This window comes from Plodia interpunctella, chromosome 5 (genome assembly GCF_027563975.2).
Source record: "Plodia interpunctella isolate USDA-ARS_2022_Savannah chromosome 5, ilPloInte3.2, whole genome shotgun sequence".
Lineage (NCBI taxonomy): Eukaryota > Metazoa > Arthropoda > Insecta > Lepidoptera > Pyralidae > Plodia > Plodia interpunctella.
In genome coordinates this window covers 7,912,177-7,933,060 of record NC_071298.1, presented here as the reverse complement: position 1 = coordinate 7,933,060, position 20,884 = coordinate 7,912,177, and the positions used below count along the sequence as shown (strand labels likewise).

At 35.6% G+C, this 20,884-nt stretch overlaps 1 protein-coding gene across 1 annotated transcript; it reads right to left on the bottom strand.

Annotated features, from left to right (window-relative positions):
- Window positions 1-4,296: 4,296 nt before the first annotated feature.
- LOC128670224 (uncharacterized) lies at window positions 4,297-6,561 on the bottom strand. Its single transcript, XM_053745711.2, has 4 exons — window positions 6,441-6,561; window positions 5,779-5,978; window positions 5,233-5,413; window positions 4,297-5,097 (listed from the first exon to the last, which is right to left on the bottom strand). Exons 1-4 carry the CDS (start codon window positions 6,466-6,468, stop codon window positions 4,907-4,909), a joined length of 600 nt encoding a protein of 199 aa, XP_053601686.1. The 5' UTR covers window positions 6,469-6,561; the 3' UTR covers window positions 4,297-4,906.
- Window positions 6,562-20,884: the final 14,323 nt, after the last annotated feature.

Here is a 20,884-nt window from a genome sequence, read left to right as displayed (position 1 = left end):
TCATTTAATTCTGAGTCTCCGATGATGAATTAAATATAAAATAATATGGAACATCAGCTGGATTATTCATCTTACACGCCTACCACACACCGCAAGACAAAAACTTAATCCATTATTACAATTTAATGAAGAGAGAAGCCATTAGGAGGACTTGATTAAATCGTCGGTGAGCAATTGTCGAGGAGTTCGGCGGCGTTTCTGACGCGGTGGTGGGGTCTAATCGCACCTACACGACTCTGATTCACATGTGATTGTTGTATCAATCATTTCCCCTATCAAATTATTCAGTCGGCGGTAATTCTATCGCCTTACTCTGTAATGGCGGAGGGAGCGGAAACATTCGGCCGTACTTAGTCTCGGTTTGTTAACCGATGGATTGTAATTCATATGCTATTACTAACGAAATTAGAGAAAATTGTCGTTTTAACGATTCTGTTGGGTACATGTATCTCTTTCAAACGGTTTATTCGGCTGGTGCCGTTATATTTTATTATACTGAGTTAGTAGAAGAGAAACGCTGAATTCGCTGAAGAGCGAATGGCTAGATTATAGACACTCTAGCTAGTCGCTCCGGAAGGAAAACATCGTGAGGAAATCTGCACATGTGAGAAGGCAATTGCAAACCACTCCATTACTAATGCCAAGAAAGTTATTGTGTGTTTATTTCCACGTAATGACCACGACCCTCAGCCATGAGGAATACGACTATGAGGAAGAGCGAGTCGCTCTTGCTATGTTATTTCCTTGCTATGCTATTTGGAAAATCATTAGGTTTATTTATAAATGTTAGCGCTTTTAAATCAATTTGTAATAACAAAAAATACTTAGTTCTAGTAGCCCTAGATGTTAGAAGGTATGATCTATATGCCTAGAAAGCTTGTTCAGTATTTCTAAAAGGGTATTGTCTACTAAGTAACTCTTCCCATAACAAAATAATAGGCCTGTTCATTAGCCGCTAATGTATGCCGTTTTCAGTCATAAATTCCACAATCACCATAAATTTGCTCGTTTAGGGCTAATAAACGTAGGTATAGTTGGAATAAATCATTGAAAAGCATATTTCCCTTATCGCGCGCGTGTAACTAGTCGATTAGGTATGCAAATCTGAGGAATTTACCTCCGCGCTAAACGCTCAGCCAAACGGCCGGACGTTTGTACAGAAATAATATAACGCGGTAGAATGTAATTTTATAAGCGAAGTGGGAATTTGGTTCAAGACTTCAAGTAACTAGGTACCTACAAAAAATTTTAGTTTATTAGGCACCTACTAGTAAATCGTAGATCAGATTTATAATTAGGTAGGTAAGTATACATACATGACAGAAATTAATTTCAATTACATAAGACATTTCCCATTGTTAATTACAATAAATAAGTTTAATTACTAAAAATTTGATCATTTCATGAAATAATTTGATTTATTAAATATCTCCCCTCTATATGGGAAATTAAAAAAAGCGTTATAATTTTAATAAATGGCCCTAATTAAAAGCTAGTGCGAGTGACAGGTACAAGAACCTCGAATTAGCGGCGGCAGGAATTTGTTGTGTATAATGGAACAGTTGTCTAATTTAATTGGCAATCGGCGGTTTCCCACAAGTCAGAAAGTCACCCCCGTGGTTGTGGCGGTCGAAATTTCCCAACAATTAACATGTGTGATAGAATTGATAGATAATTGCAGGTCCTGTGGCACGCCGCCGTGAACGTCGACGCAATCACGCTAACAGCTGTGCTGTGCTGTGTTCCTCGAATTATATTGCAAACATTTCATATCAAATGAAAAAATCATAATAGTTACCTTGTTAAATAATATTATTACGAATATTTAAGAATTCGTAAAAGCTTGTAAAAATTAAGTATTAACCTTTAATAATTAAGTATTTAGACTCTAGTTTCTTCTCGGTATTCGCGTATTCCTGAGCTGCGAAGCCGGCGTAAGTGAAGATTAGGCTGCGATTTTATAAACGGCCGCCTACCTGACGTCAACCCTTTTTGGTGAATGTTATCGTTGACTCAATCGACAAGGTTACAAATTCCTATAGTCGCCTCGTACGACATCCACGGGTGGATATGAAATGGTCATATTCTAGGATGAAACCAGATTTAGGTAGTAATTATTACATACGGGAGGTACCTACTTATTGAATAAAAGAGTAAAAACTTACCTACCATCGTATTTGCTTTCTTTGAAAACCGAGAAAATTATAAAAATTACGCAGAATCTCTAGCCATTAGTTTCTACAGGTTATGTTTAAATATACTTAAGATAAATATAATTACTTCAAGATCAACCTGTTTCAGAAGAAACACGAAAAACGTGAATCGATTTCTCATTTGCCTCCGTTACTTCGTTGTAGCAACGTAATTACAATTATTTTCTAACTCTCAGTATATCTAATTACAGGTCTTCTGGTATAATTGAAAAACTTTTCCATCGATACAGGGGGCAAACAGTCGAAAATTACACTTTCTCACAGATTACGACAGGCTCAGATTTTTATCGGCTTTATTTAGCTGTTATTATTATTTGAACTTTTAATAATGAGTGTTCGGGGCGTGTCGTGGAATATCGTGACTATTTCCACGCAAGAAATCGCTGAAAGATGAAAGTATGATTTCAAAACTTACAAAGTGTTTAAGTACATTGTGTTTTATTGAGAAAATTTACATTTCGGTTGAAATTTTGTGTTATAATTATTTCGCATTTATAATATAAGTAGGATTAGGGGTGGGTATTTTATACCTATAAAATACCCCTAATCCTACTTATATTATAAATGCGAAAGTTTGTGAGGATGTGTGTGTAGGCATGTATGTTTGTTACTCTTTCACGGTAAAGTATGAAATTTGGTACCTACCTATAAGTACGGGGTAGAATATAACCTGGAATAACACATAGCATACATTTTATCGCGAAATTCCCACGGTAGCGAAGTCTTGGGGCGCAGCTAGTATGTACATAAATGCATTAAAATTAAAACGTAGTTAATTAACTTAGTAAATTAACCTAAAATGCTTATTCTATAACGTAAATCGAGATGTTAAAAAAGTCACAGTTTGAGAACAATGGTGGCGGAGCATTTTTGTAAAGTGCAACACTTTCCCAGCCCTCGGTCGAGGGCCCTTCAGATCGCTACTGCGTTTAGACAAATGAACAGCGCTGCACCCTCGCCGGCACACGCCATGCTTCACAGATCTTCAAATTTTTTTTGTACTAGATGTGAAACCTGAATTTGAAAGACGAAGATTGGATTTAGATAAATTAAGAAACATGCCTAAAAATGAAAATGAAATGAAAATATGCCTAATATTATCTTAAATGTACCTATATATGTACCAATCTTAGATAGATTATTTTTAAACTAAACGTACCTACATATAGGTTTAAAAAATTTCCTCAATTATACAGAAGCCTGGTACACTTGTATAAAACCTGTAGTAGCTAATTAGAGCTACTGCAATGCAAGTAATATTTGTGTGGTGTGTGATTCAGTCTACATTTATGTTTATATTTCCACTTCCAGCGAATACCAACTAATTCTCTGTTCTAACAATAGGCACACACAAAATGGCGGAACTCGTAAAACACAATAAATCAATTGGAGTGGGTGGTTGACTTTTCACTCAAATGTGTGGTTAATTGTAACCGAAAATGACTGTTGATCGAGGCACACTTAATTTGAGTGGTGCTTTAGTTGTTTGTACTTTACAGGGGTTGTGTTGTGGGGCGCGGATGACGATGAAGTAAGCCGGTTGTTTGGTTACATTACATTCGTTGTAATGAGTTGTTGTTATTTCTAGATTTTACTTACAGCCAATAAATTAACTATATCTTTTTATTATTTTTGTATTTAATAAAGGAATACAAATTATATCGTTGAAATCCTGAGATGAGAAAATTACTGTAACTGATATGATATGCCTTGTTATATTATTTACAACGTCTGTATTATCAAAAAAATAAGTAACTTAATGTTGATCAAGGATTCATTATGATGAAGGTGGCTTAGGATCTAGATTCTATGTACCTAGGAATCTCTATGTTATAGCGTCAATTTTAATCTCAAAAGCTACCGAATGTATAGGTACTTAACTGGTATTAATTACTAAGTATCTATAGTTATTTGTTAGTATTTGTTCGATATTGAGTATATTTTTTATTGTTAAATTGCTGCTACGTGTTTGTAATTTAAGTGGGTAGCGTTTATCATAATGTTTAGTGTAGTTCGAGTTTTTTTTATTATGTAAATTGTGTGTTACAGCAGAACAAATAAATAATTTATCTAAATGATAACGTTATATATAAAACAGGAAATAGATATATTTTTATTCGATTTAATAAAAAATAAATAGCAGACTCAAGGACCAAGGTTTCGCGCGGCGCTCGCGCTGTGTCGCCTGCACCCCAGCACTCAGCGAAACACCCCGCACCACTACACCAAAATTACACTTTAATTGTCCATTTACGTCATTTGACTTTGTAGAATATTTAATTGAAGCGATTATTGTTTGAAACTTTGAGTTTTTGTTTGCTTTGAATCGTTGCTATGACCGTTTTATGACAGCGAAGATAGGTATATTTTTGTGTAAAGCTGTGAAAATATTTACTACTTATATACTTACAGGTTTCTTATCTACTAAAATGCTAGAATAAATCTTACAGTAACAATGTTCCAGGTTCTCTAGTTTGCGAGCCGATGTTAACATCGGCTAAAAATAATTAACAAAATATTACAAAAGTAGATTTAAATCTACTTTTGTAATATTTTGTTAATTATTTTTTTTACATGTGTCCGACAATTAAACTGCAAAACAAAAACATACTAGAGGTACGTTTAGATTTAACTGTAATCTTACTATTTGTATTTATAGATATTGTAAATTAGACGCAAAAATTATTTTGATACTATTTTCTGTCTTCAGGCCAGTAAATTTCAATCATCTTGCGAAGTCGGTCGTCGACAGGCTTTCCTCCAGGCGGGTGCTTGCCCAGAAGGAACAGAAACTTCTCATGGCAGTCCATCATGCCCAGGTACTGGTTCTCAATGATCTTCAACCGCATCGGGTAGCGGTGGAATTCGGCCAGGTCCAATTTTGCTGTGGAATACATAGGAATTATAGACATTCATGGACAGGGAATTGCTTTGTTGATACGGCGATATTTGAGGTTCAGTCGTCCAGTTAATTATAAAACTATGACTATAAAATAAATGGATTAGTACTCAATAATACCCGTAGTATGAGGTATTTGCAAGGTTCTGTAGGAGCCGTCATTCTCCAATTTCTCCAGGTAGTAATCACGGGTGCGATTGGAGGCTGCCGCGGAGCACGGTATCTGCATCTTCAGAGTCAGGTTTTCCCATTTCAGATTCTCCACAAACTTCCCCACCAGGTCTGATAGATCTCTCCGGTCCTGGAAGTAAGCTAAATTATCGTTATTTGTTTTCTAGTTGACATTTATAGGGATTGTTTATATATTTTTAAAAAATATGCTTTGGTAATGACCCTAATGCTTTGGTACTTATATCTTTTCATTTTTTAGAACTGTGCATATTCTGAATTTGGGTGCAATGCTGAAAATTTTAATGTTATTTAGAAATTTATTTTAAATGGAATATCCAGATGGGTTTTGTGAACTTTTGCGGCCGATCATTTTATTTGTCCAATATCATTTGACAAAAAAATTATAATTGATTAACTTTCAACGACGATTGATAGTACCCACTGAAATTGCACACTATAAAAAAGTAGTTAACATCAGGTGAAATAGTTTATTACTTTATCAGTGACCGGTATGATCTGGATACAGTGTGAACGCGAGTCCCCCGAGCCGTTGGCCTTGTCAGTGCTGTAGTGGAGCAGGTGCCAGGAGCCGACAGCTAGAGTTTCGTTGAACATCAACCCCTGGGTGAACTCCTGGCAGGTGTTATTCTTTCCATGGTGCTTCGATGCAGAAGCCACGCCCGCTATAGCTAATGCTGAAAATTGTTGGCAAAATTCAATGATACCTACAACAAGACAAGTACTTATTACCTGAATTTAATGATATTCTTCTGTACATAGTTAATAAATATTAATGCTAAGATATCCTTACATTTTATAAAATTAGCGGCCCGTCGGCATTGGGTAAAAACATAATAAATTATACACATAAGGGGAGTTTTATGTGGAGTCACACTATCTTTTTGAGTTCATCGTGGATAGAGAGACAGACATACGCGGTAGAGGACTTTATAATAGTAAGGATAAGGAAGGACAAAATCCTCTTCCTCGTCTGCCTGTCTGTTCGCAATAAATTCTAATACAACTAGATTTTCATGCGGTTTTCACCAATAGGCAGTGTGATTTCTGAGGCAGGTTTATTTATTATGTTTTACAAAGCTGATTTTAATAATATTTTGAAAATGATTTCAGTAACGGAAGAGAAGAAAAATAAATACCTGTTAATATTTTCAGCAGTGGTGACATGTCACTCTTGGAGCTGCGAACTATGGTAATGAACTAATGATGTGACTTGATTGAGTCATGACAGTTCACACCAGGGCATCAGGAATTAGTCTGGATGCGGCATATGCCATTTATTCATACTCCGTTTTTTAATATTACAAATACGAAAGTCGGTCTGTCTATCATTCTGTTTGTCTCTTCCGCTTTCGCGGTTCAAACTATTTTTAGGCTATTTTCTTTATCAAGTGCTTATCTATTTTTTCAATTATTGCTTCCAAGATAAACATGTCACAAATTAGATAAGTTTTTAATTACCCAAAAATAATAGCAATGTAAGTACGCCGAATTATAAGCGTTATGACGTTTTCGTCTTGGATTCCATTTGGCCATAATCTAGCTATTCTAGTCGACGACACTTTTAACTTTGACTAGTTAATAGTATCTCATGAAAATAATTTATTGAAACACTGATTGATTTGTTACTTGAACTACTACGTCAAATTGGTAGGTCAATATTGCAATTAATTGTCATATCTAGGGTTTTGTAGTTAACTGGTGTACCGACGACAGTGAATGCACGGTAAACAGAATAAACAGTGTCTTCCCGTCACGTCGCCGGCACTCGTCCCCAGCAAATTGTAGTTAATTCTTCAGTCTTTACGGCTAATCAATGGACACGCAACTTGAGATAAAATATTCATAATTAATTTATGCTATAAGCACATTTCATTGCATTAGGTAGAGGTTAAGTTCAGTTAATAAAATCCTGTGTCTGGTGGATCCCGTTCTTCTAAAACAATAACATTACTATTATTTATTATTATCTTAGCTGTCAGACTATACATACTCAAAATGTAATGGGCATTGTGGTGCCCTCTAAGTTATAAATAAAATTATTAAATTATAGTATTTATTGAATTCAGGTCATCCAGAAGTTGCGGTTTGCTGCGCACGCGCCTTTTGTAGAGATACTAATGATAGTCGAGTGGACTTTTGTTGGCTGTCGTACACCTGTCGTCTTTTGAATTTTGCAAAAGTTTACATAACTTAAAGTCATTTTGGTCTGTTTCAATTATGTTTAATATTGAATGAATTAGCAAGTGGTTATTTATAAAATCAGAATACCTACTTTAAACGCAACTTAGGTATAGGTAAATTGTTCTATATTTAAGTTTATTTGGTTTCTCGATATTAGTTTTGCTACATTTCTCTTGGTTCGGATCGTGCCAGTACAATAACATCAGTTGCAAGAAATCCGTCAGTTTCCTGCATCTCTAGTTTATGCGGCAGGATTATCAGCTCAGATTAGAACGCGCCATATTTTCCGACAGCCGCCCACCGCCGCGCGCCGCACTCGCCATGCTGTGTACTTGGAATATGAATGGAGTAATGATCATGTTCAATTCTGTTCATTTACGTACGTTTTATTGAAATTTCTCTCGGAAAACTAAGTAAATTGTTAGGAATTTGCATAAGCTTACATTACAGACAATAAACGTTATAAGCTGGCAGAGCAATGTATCTACTAATCTAACTAGTCTAAAATCTTAATGGAAATCTGAATAAACAATAATACGGCCAGCAACATGGTGAGTGCGAAAAGCTCGCAGTACGAAATTGTGCCACAAGATGTGTGTGACTTTTGATTAGGTACCTATGTAACTAAGGCTAAGTAAGTATGATGTAAGAATGTTCAAATTGACTTCCCATGCGTGTATTAGTTGCTTACTTATAAGTAGGTACATATAACAATAAGTATGCTAATATTGAACTCTGATTCTGTTCTGATTTTATTTTCAGTGTCTAGAGTCGACCGATTGGCAATTACCGGGCTGGAATTAAATGGAAGGTGTGGTGGGCGTGCTGCTGGCAGCATTATCTCGGTCAGAGTGCACCGGGGTGAGCCGTCATTTCAATCATTAAGATTCGGCGGCGGGCTCAAAGCTGTGATTGATGTGCCCGTTTACCGGGGCAGTGGCATGCCGCGGCTAAAAAACGCTTAATTAACTCGTTTGGCACCGCCGCTCATTAGAATTATTAATCAAACCGAGGCGGAGCGATAGCGAGTATGATGTATCGAGCTTTGATTACATTAACGCATTCGGCCATCACTAATTAAAAGTTTAAAACGCCACGATGTCTAGAGAATAGACCCGGATTTTTTAACTAATGATCCGTAATGAAATGTGGATTTGCTAATGCGTATTGGCAGGTGTGATTGGTTGAGAAATCGATTTCGACTTTATACAGTTTTTACCTAAATACTTTCCATTGGGTAACTCTTAAATAATCATATAGGTATCTACTACTTATCATATTACTTATTGTTGTGTATAGGTATGCACTAGTGTTGTGTATTACTGCTAAAATAAATGAAACACAGATTACTATATATCCTTATAAGCATTAATTTTAATTTTGAAAAATATCGGGGTTCATGTAAATGTTAGTAAACCCAAAGGCAAAGTTTTTACCTACTTGATAATGAACAGTTACCTAAAGCAATTTAATTTGAACTATTTTAGAATAGTTCACAAAGCAATGTTTTTAGAGTATAATACTAGTATAAGGCCTACCTATGTAACTAAGGCTAAGTAGGTATAAGGCCTACCTACTGGTAACTGCCTAACTGAACCTAACTGAGCTAACCAGCCAGAAGCTAAATAAAACAATTACATTACAGCCATACCAACCAACCAGGTATACCAACTTATCAACACAACCATATAATTACAATCAACCTGTACCTCTTGAAGTTTCTATATGATGCATTGTATATTGTAGACTATCGGCACGTCCCGGCTTCGCTTGGGTAAAAACATAACAAATTATACACCTAAACATTCCTCAGGAATTACACGATCTATTTGTGAAAACCGCATGACAATACGTTTTTGAGCGTATCGCGAATATACAAATGCGACATAGACCTTTGTTTTATAAAATGTAAGCTTTCTAGTATTCATCTAATGTGTATATGTCGTATACTGTTGTGATACTCCTAAGGCACCTACCTACTTGACGTCATATTGTTTGTCTTTGATTTGTTTGACAATATCGTTTAAGTATGAATAATTCGTTATATTCATTTATATGAATTATTAATATAGGACAATTCATATTAATTAACGGCTAATTTGTAACAAACAAGACAATCACGACGACCACAATACTTTTTAAGGATCAGCTCAAGCCCGAGAATTTGTAGGGATGAACCTCATGACAAATGGCGGACGTTAGTCGGAATTACAACAGTTTATTCAGTAAACTATTGGAACATACGGACTCAAACATTATCAATCATCCGAGCTGCCCGCCGGCTGAATTGCTTTAATTTGATAAAAAGCAATTAGCTACCAAAAGAAATCTAATCTGAAGGCGGCTTTAACTTTTTTGGCAGTCACCTTTTTTGTTATGAATGCGTTCCGCTTGGTACTGAAATGAGAGTGCATAAACACAATTAGGTAACTATTTTCTTAGATTACTTGTAGAGTATATTACATTATTAATCCTGTGCATGTTCGATTATGCTAGTCAGTCAGCCAGTCAAATCTACTTGTTCATTGTGCCACTACAGATCCTAGTCCATCGTATCTGGTCATTCATAAGTTCTTTCATACGATTACGGAAAGTTCAATTATGTGGCACTTTCCTATTTCGCAAAATCCCAAAGTTTATAGTTGCTACAAAATGTAAAAGATAGCTTTAATATTAAAACGTATTTAATTAGGTACTACAATGCCAAAAATGTTTGGCCTCTATTCTTATCGATATCCTTAGTATTTAAAAAATTTCGTTTAAATTATATCGTGTGTCGAATTAATATTGCCAATTGAAAGGATTTTTTCGGCGAGTCATTCCAGTGGCAGTATCAAGTGGAACGCCGCGGGGTCTAATGTCTAATTCACCGCGCTACCAACAGGTGGCAGCAGCGCTTCTTTTCAAATCTGACAGACGCCATTGCCTTTACATCAGAAAGCCGCGAATAAAATTAATGATGTTCGCGCCTTAATGACGTTTCACGACGCCGCTCCATTGTATCCGTAATACAACAATTATTGAGATCATTTATTAAGTTTATTGATCTTTTAACTTAATCTTTTATTTCGTAATTTAGCTTCGTGCGAGCGCGCGAACTCTGAAAAAAATATCTCATATGCGGAGGCATTTTTTGGACTATTTTTGTCATTATACGGCGTGATGTGAGCGGGTCTTTGAATACAGAGGCAATTACTGCCCCGCATGTGGTTTGATTATGTACGAGGATGGTTCCATTCCATCTAGCGGTGAGGCTATAAAACGCTGGTAAAAACTTTACTTAAACCTTAGCCAATGGTAGTTTTTAAGCTTCCGTTGCTAAATTGACGATGATATTAAGAGCTATTGTTATAACTTACATGCTGGCAACTATTTATTTTTATCAAAATAACAGTAGGTATCCAAAAATGAAAAGTTTGTCATGCTTGACAGAGCTTTTAATCAGAAAGGCAGTAGTTAACGTTAAGATTTTGTGGTTTGTCAAAACGAAGAAGTTGATGTTTGACGGTTTGAAATTACCTTGTGTATGTAAGATGTCATTAACAGCAACGTCGTTATATTTGTCTGGAGCGGCAGCTCGTAGACGTAACTAATTAGCAGTTAGTTGATAGTTAGGCTCCTTTGACGCCGGTAATGTTGAAGCTTTGGCGTCTTACCGACTGTAATTACACCATCAAAGTTGATGCTCTCCTGAATATAATGCGTTTTATTATGCATATTGCTTTCGGTTCTGCCGACCTTTTTTATTATTATGAGAGACTTCTGGTTATGGGATTGGGATATTAATGAACGAGAAAGTTGTTAGGTTACCTAGATCGCATTGGTGCGGTGCATTGATTTCATTCTGTCGTATTGTAATTCAAATTAAGGGCTGTGAAGTTTTAATATAACTAGAATATACACTTAATATGACTAGCTATTATATAATTAGAAGTATATATGTTATGGCTAAACCCCGAAGCGCGGCTAGACCTAGGTGCAACCTGATGTACATGGTTATACCTAGGTAAAGATAAGCAGGAAACTAGATGTGACCGGAGTGATAACGAAATTTTGACGTCAATAAGTGATGTATATCATCCTAAATTAAATAAAGAATTTTGAATTTGTAATGCTAAACCTAGGTCTAGCCGAAGATAGCTGCGTCTAGGTGTAACCATCTGCGACCAGTTGCACCTGGGTCTAGCCGCATTTCGGGGTTTAGCCGTGACATATACATATATGGATATTTATAAGTAATATTGGTCACGTATACCATAATCTGGTTCGTTTATCATAATTTCTTTGTCTTTAATTTTTTTGTATTGTGAATGTCTCTTTTGTGATGCAAATGATAGTTTTCATGTATCTATATAATATCGCGTAGAATTGCACGCTGATGACAAATCGTCGGTTGGCGATATCTTAACAAAATTTTATTTTGGTTTAAATTTTTCTCCTTTTGTCTGCTTGTACGAAACCCTAGAATAAATATGATAGTAGTTTACAGGTAAGTTGTAGGCATTTGGGTACGTTGCAGCCCTGAAGCGATAATTGGCACAACCGCCATATCAGTAATAGCTCGTGTAGTTCACGATCTTGAAATCTTCGCAATCAGATGCAATCGTGTCGGAATTATTGTAATACTCGTAACTAAAAAGAATCGATCCTCTAAGTACTAACCGACGGCCATTGGTGCGGCACTCACCAATGCGCTTGCGCACGATCGCAGCCGATCCACGAACGATAAGCTAATAATACCACCGCAGCGGATGTCTGTTATTTCACAGTCTCTATTCTTCAGTCGTTAAACTTTGCAATTGATTGATCGATTCGATGAAGTATCCAACAGTTCATTTCGAAGCAAACCAAACTCGTAATTAAGTTAATTTTTCTAATTTATCCGTTGTTCAGATGAACCACCGAAGATTATCTGCCTTATTTAATACCAATTATTTTTATAGCATTTTTTATACTTACAACTAGCATACACGGAAATTAACTAGGTAGACTCAGTGGCGTAGTGGTCACTACGCCCGCCTGTCCGCTATCTTGCAGTCCTGGGTTTGATTGCTGCGAACAAATATTTGTACTTGTGATCACAAATATTTGTCCAATGATATGGGTCCGATGGACTATTGAATACAAGCACAGAAACAACCTTAGGAGGTTGTACCCGATTACAAGTTTAGTGTTGGTTGTACAAGTTTAGTGTTGAATGTTATCCATTTATATGTACTAAATACGAGTTAAGAAAACAATTTACTACTATTTTTTTATTGTTAGCGAAATTTTTTGTGCACATAATGTGCTTGTATATAAGTGCTACAACATATCTACGATGCCTACGAGATGCTACGATATCAGAGTTTGAAAGGGATATCAAATTTTCGGGAAAATATAAAATTCGTAGAATTGAATATAAGATGGATGGATATCATAAATATTTCTTTTATCTTTGATGGATATAATGTACTTAAAATATAATTAATTTGTAACATTTACAAAAGTAAAATATTGCCTTCGTGTAGGTAATAAATAAGATCAACTATTCCTGTAAGTACTAGAATTCCGATTTCCGCATCCAGCTAGATCGACATAATATACACCTGCACATCGGTCACGTACATTCATGGCTCGATCCAGCACATTTTGTCTACGTGTTTCATCCACACCACTATTGACGCAAAATATACAAAGTACGTAAATCAAGCCCAATGAAACAATATTATTTCTCTTCACATTCGGTTGACTGGAAAAAAATCAATTTCTTGGTAAATTCGCTTTAGTACGCATTTCTTTTTTATTGCTTTCTCTATATGTATTTTTTATGTGCAATAAAAAGTTTACAATTTTACATTGGATTTGATACTGTTTGTTATTTAGCAGAATACCTGAAATTAAATGTAGCTCTATAAAAATAATCACACGTTTAGCTTATTATATACTTATATTACATACAGTCAGTCACCAAAACCCTCCTAGAAGAACAGAGAAGAAAACCATGCATGTAAAATGTGGGATGAAAGGATAAATGAATAAATACTTGTCAAAAGTAACATTACAATTATTATATCTGTCAGAGGCTATGTAGCTGATATGTATCCTTCAATTGCAGTGCTTAAACAACTCAACGAATTTTTTCATACTACTTATTCATAATGTATTATTTAAATGTAATATTTATTTATATGTAAATACTGAATGCAAATTATATGATAAAGTCATTATTATACCATGCTTACCGTGTCCAACGTAGTCTCTACGAAAAAAGGCATACAACAAGCTGGCTATACACCAGAGGTATGTGGAAAGGAGCACATTGGGTATTAGGGTGAGCTTAGTGTATGACAGAAATAAAGGCTATTTTTTAATTTTATTTATCCCTAAATTCTAGTGTGCTTCAGAGTTCATAACTGTCTTTTTGTGGTTGTTAAAATTTACATTATACGCAGCTTTATCCCTGTATTTTCAATACTTTATGTCATATCGTACTTTAGCCATCAAACGTACGTTGTTAATTCACTCATATTACATTGTATTGTAGGTACTATAGCGTAGCATAACTGCATTCGTGTCAATTGTGATTAAGTTTCGTATGTGTGCAACAATTACAACATGCACTTGTAATTGTGTACTTAGCTTGATGTACCTAATTGTAATGCTTCCTGAGAAGTATAAAAAAGATTTGACTCAAAATGTAATCAAATTCTAATGTACTATGGTAGTTTAATGGATCCTTTCACAGTCATTGAGCGTCGGAGGCCAGGATCCTGCTTTTTCGTCTCCACTTTCGCACGGTCGCCGGTACCCCTCAAACATCAAGCCAGCATTACTTGGGTTTGATCCTTATGCCATGACCAGAGTGCTATTTCGTTTATCATCATTTAAATGGACTTGTCACTGGCCTATTTTTGTTTTATTGTAGACTGACATACGTATGATTTAAATAGGCCCGGAATTATCATTTCTTATCGTTTAGAAAGAAAGACAGTTGTATTTTCTTTGACAAGTTGTAGGTGAGTTATACCTACGTTGCAGTTGACAATAGTAGATTGTACCTCAAGTGTATAATTTTCGAATTTAGCCAAAGTTGTTCATACTCATATTTTTTAAATGACAAAAGCCACGCACGGGAAGCGCAAGAATAATTACTTAATTATTATAAAAAAATAACTATGTTCAATTGGATCATAGTGAAGCTTACAGCGTTAATTTCGCATTATTTGCCATCACAACACTAAAGTGGGTAATCAAGTGGTCGGCACCAAATGGTGAGCGTTCGCAACAAGGGCCATTCCAACCGCGTTTTATGCCATTTCCGAATAACAATGCGTAATTGTTTGCGGTTTCACTCACCCTTAAATGGTTAGCGAACGTGCGGAGGCCACGGCGACTATGCATTGCAAATATTCCACAAACAAGGTATAATGTGCAGGCAATTTGGATAATTATAATATTTGCCGTTAACAGACTCTTGTGTTCCGACGAGGTCTTCCGTGGCCGGCGGGCTACGGTTAATGCTGCATGGAGAAGCTTATGTCTAGCAAACATTTTTAAAGGGGGAAGAACTAGGTATAACTAAATACATAGTGGTATGCAGAAAATTATGTCAAGAACTAAAATTCTGCATTGTTATAGATAAGTAGTTGTTATTACAAGTTTTTATGTACATAGTTTCACCTGTCCCGATGTTTGTCTGCCTGTGATCAATTCTTGCATGTTAAATTTCACGTACTTCCACTTGTCCTGCAGATAAGAAATTTCCCACCACCATGAAAATGCAGTATTATAAGCATGACATGATTGTGCTTCCTGTATTGACTCCCAACGAGAGAACTTCTCAACGGCTTACGGCATGGACATGGTCTTTTTGTCATAAGTTGAATGCAAAAAAACTCTCTGACGAGAATAAAAGTTTGTGGCAAAAATGTCATTTTGTAAAAAAAATATGAAGTAAAATGAATAAAACTATACTATCCAACATATCGTACGTACATACATATGCTACATTATCACGCCACATATATTTCGTTATTCAAACTTGGCAAAATTCAAATAAAGCTAAGTATTTAAAATCTTGTAAAAACTCCACTAATATGATGCATAATCAGTGATATTTCTGCAAATACACAGTTACAAGACTGAAGCATATATTTGAAACCTACAGACCGATTAGAGATGTATCATGTCATCCTGTGATACAGCCGATTACTCCAACTACTAAAACCTTAATTAAAATTTAAATATAAAATGTGTGACCGTATTAGAGACCAATAAAAGCTGTGGTACTAATCGTTAGGTGTCTATTAGGTAAGTTATGAAGTGACGGAGGTGAAGCAGGCGTGGGCGGCGGCGACATGTCCAGCACATTTGTTTCGATGACGCCGCGGCCAAGACTTTATTATGCCTAATTCATTTATTGTGTTTTTAGGACATTGTCTGAATCAACCGGTATTTAGGAATTCCGACGCGGTTGGACACTGACTAATATTTTGTCGCAGCTGAGCCTAATTTTGTAATGGTTGTAAAGTTTTAAGATGTACAAGTTTATAAGAGGTCTATAAAATAAGTAGGAGTATTTTAATTATAAAAATATTCAAACAATATCAAAAATTCAATACATCTCCAATAATAAATAATTAAAATAGTTTGACGAGCTATTAGTGTACAACACCTACAATTCCATTAACAGGGCAACATACCTAATGATACAAAATTAAATCGAAAATGGAAGAGCGGGCTTGGATTCAAAAAACTGTTGTCTTTGCCCTGCTCACCCACGGGAAATAATTGGCATATGAAAAAATACAGGAAGTCATTAGTGGCAAAACGAGCGGCATCTATTTCACGAGAACCGTGGAGTGGTGGACAACTCTCACACCGAAGTGTAATGTGTAAAAGAAGATCCCATATTACGACGACGAATAACAAGTTCGGATCACATTTGAATATGTCTACCTAAAAATATTTTCTATAAAGTATAAAGAGCGGATAAGTCGGTCGTGAAAAATAATAATATAACGTATCCTCCGTGGATATCGTACGAGGCGACTAAGGGACACGCAGCCTAGGCAATTGATAATCAACAATAACAAACCCAAGAAGGGTTGACGTCAGACAGGCGGCCAGTTGTCAAATCACAGCCGAATCTTCAAAATTGTATGTTAATTTTTACGCTGACTCTGGGCTACGCGGCTTCACAACTCCGAACGCAACCATTAGGAATACTTGCAGAGATGAGAGAGATAACGACCCAGCATAGCAGCTAACTTTGGACGTGAAGAGCTGACCCCAAGTATAGATGGAACAAGACAGTAGAGGGAAAGTATCGACTGTTAAATTCTGTCTTTTTGGTTTTACATGAAGTAAGTTTCGATATTTTCATATCGAAACTTACTTCATGTAATTAACGTACAAGTCCTAATTAACGTACAAGAATCATAGTCGAGCTATGTGACCATTACATTACGTTCTGATTGCTCTTGTCGAATTGGTGGGTGACCACCAGCGTTCACTAATAGGCTATGCGTCCTCGCAATTTGACATTTCAGACATTTTAATTCATATTTAATTAGCCTTATGAATAGGGCTTTTACTCGGTTTGTGCACCATTATGTGTTCGTTAATATTATACTAATGTCGCTCGTTATTTGTGAGCAACGAGTGCGAAGCTTGGTGTCATTTCATCATTGTTAAATTGATCTTTGATATTTAGTATATTTATGACAATGCATAAATATACCAAATACAGTTGATTCTACTTACTAAACCTTTTGGCCCCAAAAAGAGATGTTTGTTTATTTGTATATCTGCATTTCTGTCTGTGACTGAGACATCAGAGCTCCCAAACAGAAATCGCTTTTGATCTTATTTTTTTTACGTTTAGTGAGACTCTGAATATTTCCTAGTTCAGGTTGAAACCTGTAGGTACTGTGGAAAATAGAGAAGAGCAAAGATAATACAATCTTTAATGGAATATTATAACCAAACCTTATCTGTATTATATTCGCTATATAAAGGCATAGTATTTTTATAAGACATTTAATTTATCCCTTTTTCTACTCGTAGACAAATTCTTTATACTGTCATAATTTGGAAGTACATAAAGCAGTTACAAATGCAATTTGTAATAATTTATGCTATTTAGACCGTATCATAATTTATATTTCAGACTTAAGAGTGTTTTATCTATTCTTCATATCGCATCAGATGGTTTTAAATGTTGGTTCGCTTATATATTATGTATTTACTTAAGAATTTTTATTCTGACGTTTTATATAAGAGACTATGAAGTATAACTTTAATTATTTTTTTCAAAAACCGATGCAATACTTAGTTGTAATAACTATCATATTTACGCAATTCCGATTTATGATAAACGGATCATGAGTGATTCAATTGATTGGATTGGTCAAAACAGTATACTTAGCCTTTAGTATAAGGATGTATGTGCACAAATGTATGATACAGGAAGAATCGAGTAAGTATCATAAATCGAGTATTCACTACTCAGATACGACACCCATAAAACCTTTATGATTAGTCAAACCGCTGGTGAGGACGATTCATTATGGGCCATTATGCGTCGTGTTTATCGACTTACTCTATACAAGCCAATAAAATAACGAACGACCGAGATAAGAACTCGACGGTCCCCTAATCTCCGGAACAAGGGACACTAATTCGATTGTGGTTTTGGTCGAGCCTTTTTGGGGTTTACGGCACAAATTGAAGTGTTAAAAAAACTACAAATTGGCTTTTTCGGGGCCCATTCATTAGATCCACACTGAATGGCGTTGCTTGTCGTTTTCGCTCAATTACTTAAACGGATATTTGAGCCAAGTTGATCACACACGGCGCTTGTGTTGTCATCCGATTCGACAGAAAAAGTATTTCTTATCCGAACTACACTTACTTACTTTAGGTTGAACTATTCCTTTTAGTACCTATATGATAAAGATTCATAATAGTATAAGTAGGTATAGGTGGTGGGTAGTAATTATTATCTTTACACTTATATAACTTAAGATTAAGATACTAACATTTAACTTAGAATTGAGATTTCAATCTGAATATCAAAAAGAGTTTTAACATAAGAATAATAACTGCTAATTTTCTGCGTGTGACTATAGACTCGTACGTAGAGTCTATGGTTATTGTAGTTACATGTACTTATGTATTATGTAAATAAATTAATCTTTTAAAGAAGTGATGAACTGCCCCACCGATTAAAATAAATTCATCTTTGCAAGAAGTGACGATCTGCCCCACAGATTTCTGACTGCGACTACAGTTCTAACTCCTAGTCGATGTTCTAATTTAGGCGCTCATGCGCTCGTATTCATTATTTTTCGTACTCGTTTTGATTTTTATATCTGTATGTTATGATTTGTATGACCAAATTTTTTCACACACAGATACATTTAGGGAAAAATGATAAAATTTCCTATATATGTCTTCATACCTTTGAACTTAAAAGAAATTACTACATATAATACTTCAAAATTATCTAGCTAATGACACCAACACAGCAGGTGCCAAATCTCCTAACTCTTCCTTTATCGGCCTGTAAAAGTGCCACAATGAGGCGACTTTAACACATTTAGCGTATCGTCCTTATAGTTAAAAGCTGTATAATAGCGTTATCTCAGGGCCGGTACTAAATTGGGATGTCTCGGCGAGGCGTGGCGGGCCCTTATCAGTTTTGTCGTGTTCATCTTGAGTTGTGTTAGGCTTTACTTGGAGATATTTACGTCCTCTGACGCCGGGGTGGCGAGCCTACGCCCTACACGCGACAATGTCTCAAACTTATTGCCAACGCGGGTAAGAAATGCTATATTATCTTGGATCGATCTGCATATCAAAAACTATAACTTACCTATTTCAAGTTGTCGGGATTTGTGTAGTCCCTGAAAAAATGTTTATATTGGGTAAAGATGGTATTAACTATGTCTATATGATGTGAATTTCCCAATTAGATTGATTTTTCTTTTTGTGGTGGGATCGCGGCTACTTTAACAAAAGATGTTGCGCAACAGGATAATTTTATTGTTTAGACACGGATGTATCTTTTATTGATAATTAAATGCTTAATTATGATAATTTCCGATTTCCTAACAGGATTCAAGATTACGTGTTTGCCCATTAGAGAAACTTAATGATTGGTACCTACTTAACAATGCTCTGCAAGCAGGTGACAGTGGGTCCGTAAGCGACAACCCTTGCCGGACGCGTTGGTTTGATGAAGCGTCTTTTTGATACTTTTTCTTGTTTTTTTTTCATCTTATTGTCAATCCATTGATAAACGGACAGGTATACGTACTCAGACAGGCGCCAACATTCCTCGCTTCGACCTCACACTTGCTCGCTGCCTTATAAAAACGGGCACACTTTTTTATATTGGCACTTTTTGGACTTATTTGCCTCCCTTTGTCCGTCGTTGTTTGTTTTGGTTATTAGCGAGGCTGTAGGAAGTGGACCCGATAAACCTATTGATCCTAAGCGTTTTATTGTACCAATTTTAAATATCCGTTTTAGTTTCGAATTCGAATCGTGATGTCCAAGTGTTACTTTAGGGATGAGCCAGTCATTTATTTGTGATCGTGACTTATCTCCATTAGTACTTTGTAATAGGGTTAGGCAATGCTGATTTGTAGCACTGATAAATGATGAAATCTTTGCGTTTCTAGTATTCAACTACAGGATCTTAAAACATATCAAATCAGTGATAGCGAAAGATAAACTTCATTAGTCTAAACATATTCACATTTGTACCTAAGACTTAAAGCTGTGTAAAGGTTCTTGTTTTAAAGATACGAAAAACATATACTGTGATTTTAACAAAAAGTAATTTGTTTATTGATAAACAAATGTGAAAATTTATTCCTTGGTTTTAATGTGGACATGGAAAAGAACAGCTAGATAACAACATGCATCACTTCCGTTATAGAATCTTTTAAAGCGATATCTATTTTAGTAATACCTACCTCTTAATGTGAAAGTTATTAACTTTTGAATATATAAATACAATTTCTACTTCGAAAATCGCCATTTAAAGCGCGTTATATGGATGAACATAAAATTTTGTCATAAAAAGCTAAGACACGCGTCGCGTTAAAATAAAGGCTAATTTCTCATGTCGTTAGAATAAAATGTTCACATAAAATGTTTTTGCCAGGTGTTAATTATAAAATATATGGCACAATAACGGGTCGCAGTTCGCCGGGGGCGATAAATTAGCAGAAACAATCCGGAACTAGTTTCATTAGCATTTTATGAATGAGTTAAAAGCATGACACGGGCTCATGAAAGTAGATGTCGCGTTGATCGATAATGTATGGACAAAGAATATTGAAAACACAGAATAGGCATACCGCCTAACATAATTTGTAATGTGTAATGTTAGGTGTCGCTAGTG

Bases quoted from the DNA above. Each gene is read 5' to 3' on its own strand.
- LOC128670224 (XM_053745711.2), bottom strand. From the start codon at position 6,468: ATGTCACCACTGCTGAAAATATTAACAG. The intron at 5,414-5,778 runs GTAATAAACTAT...GCTTACTTCCAG, and splicing joins TCATACCGGTCACTGATAAA to GACCGGAGAGATCTATCAGA. The intron at 5,098-5,232 runs GTATTATTGAGT...TGTATTCCACAG, and splicing joins GCAAATACCTCATACTACGG to CAAAATTGGACCTGGCCGAA.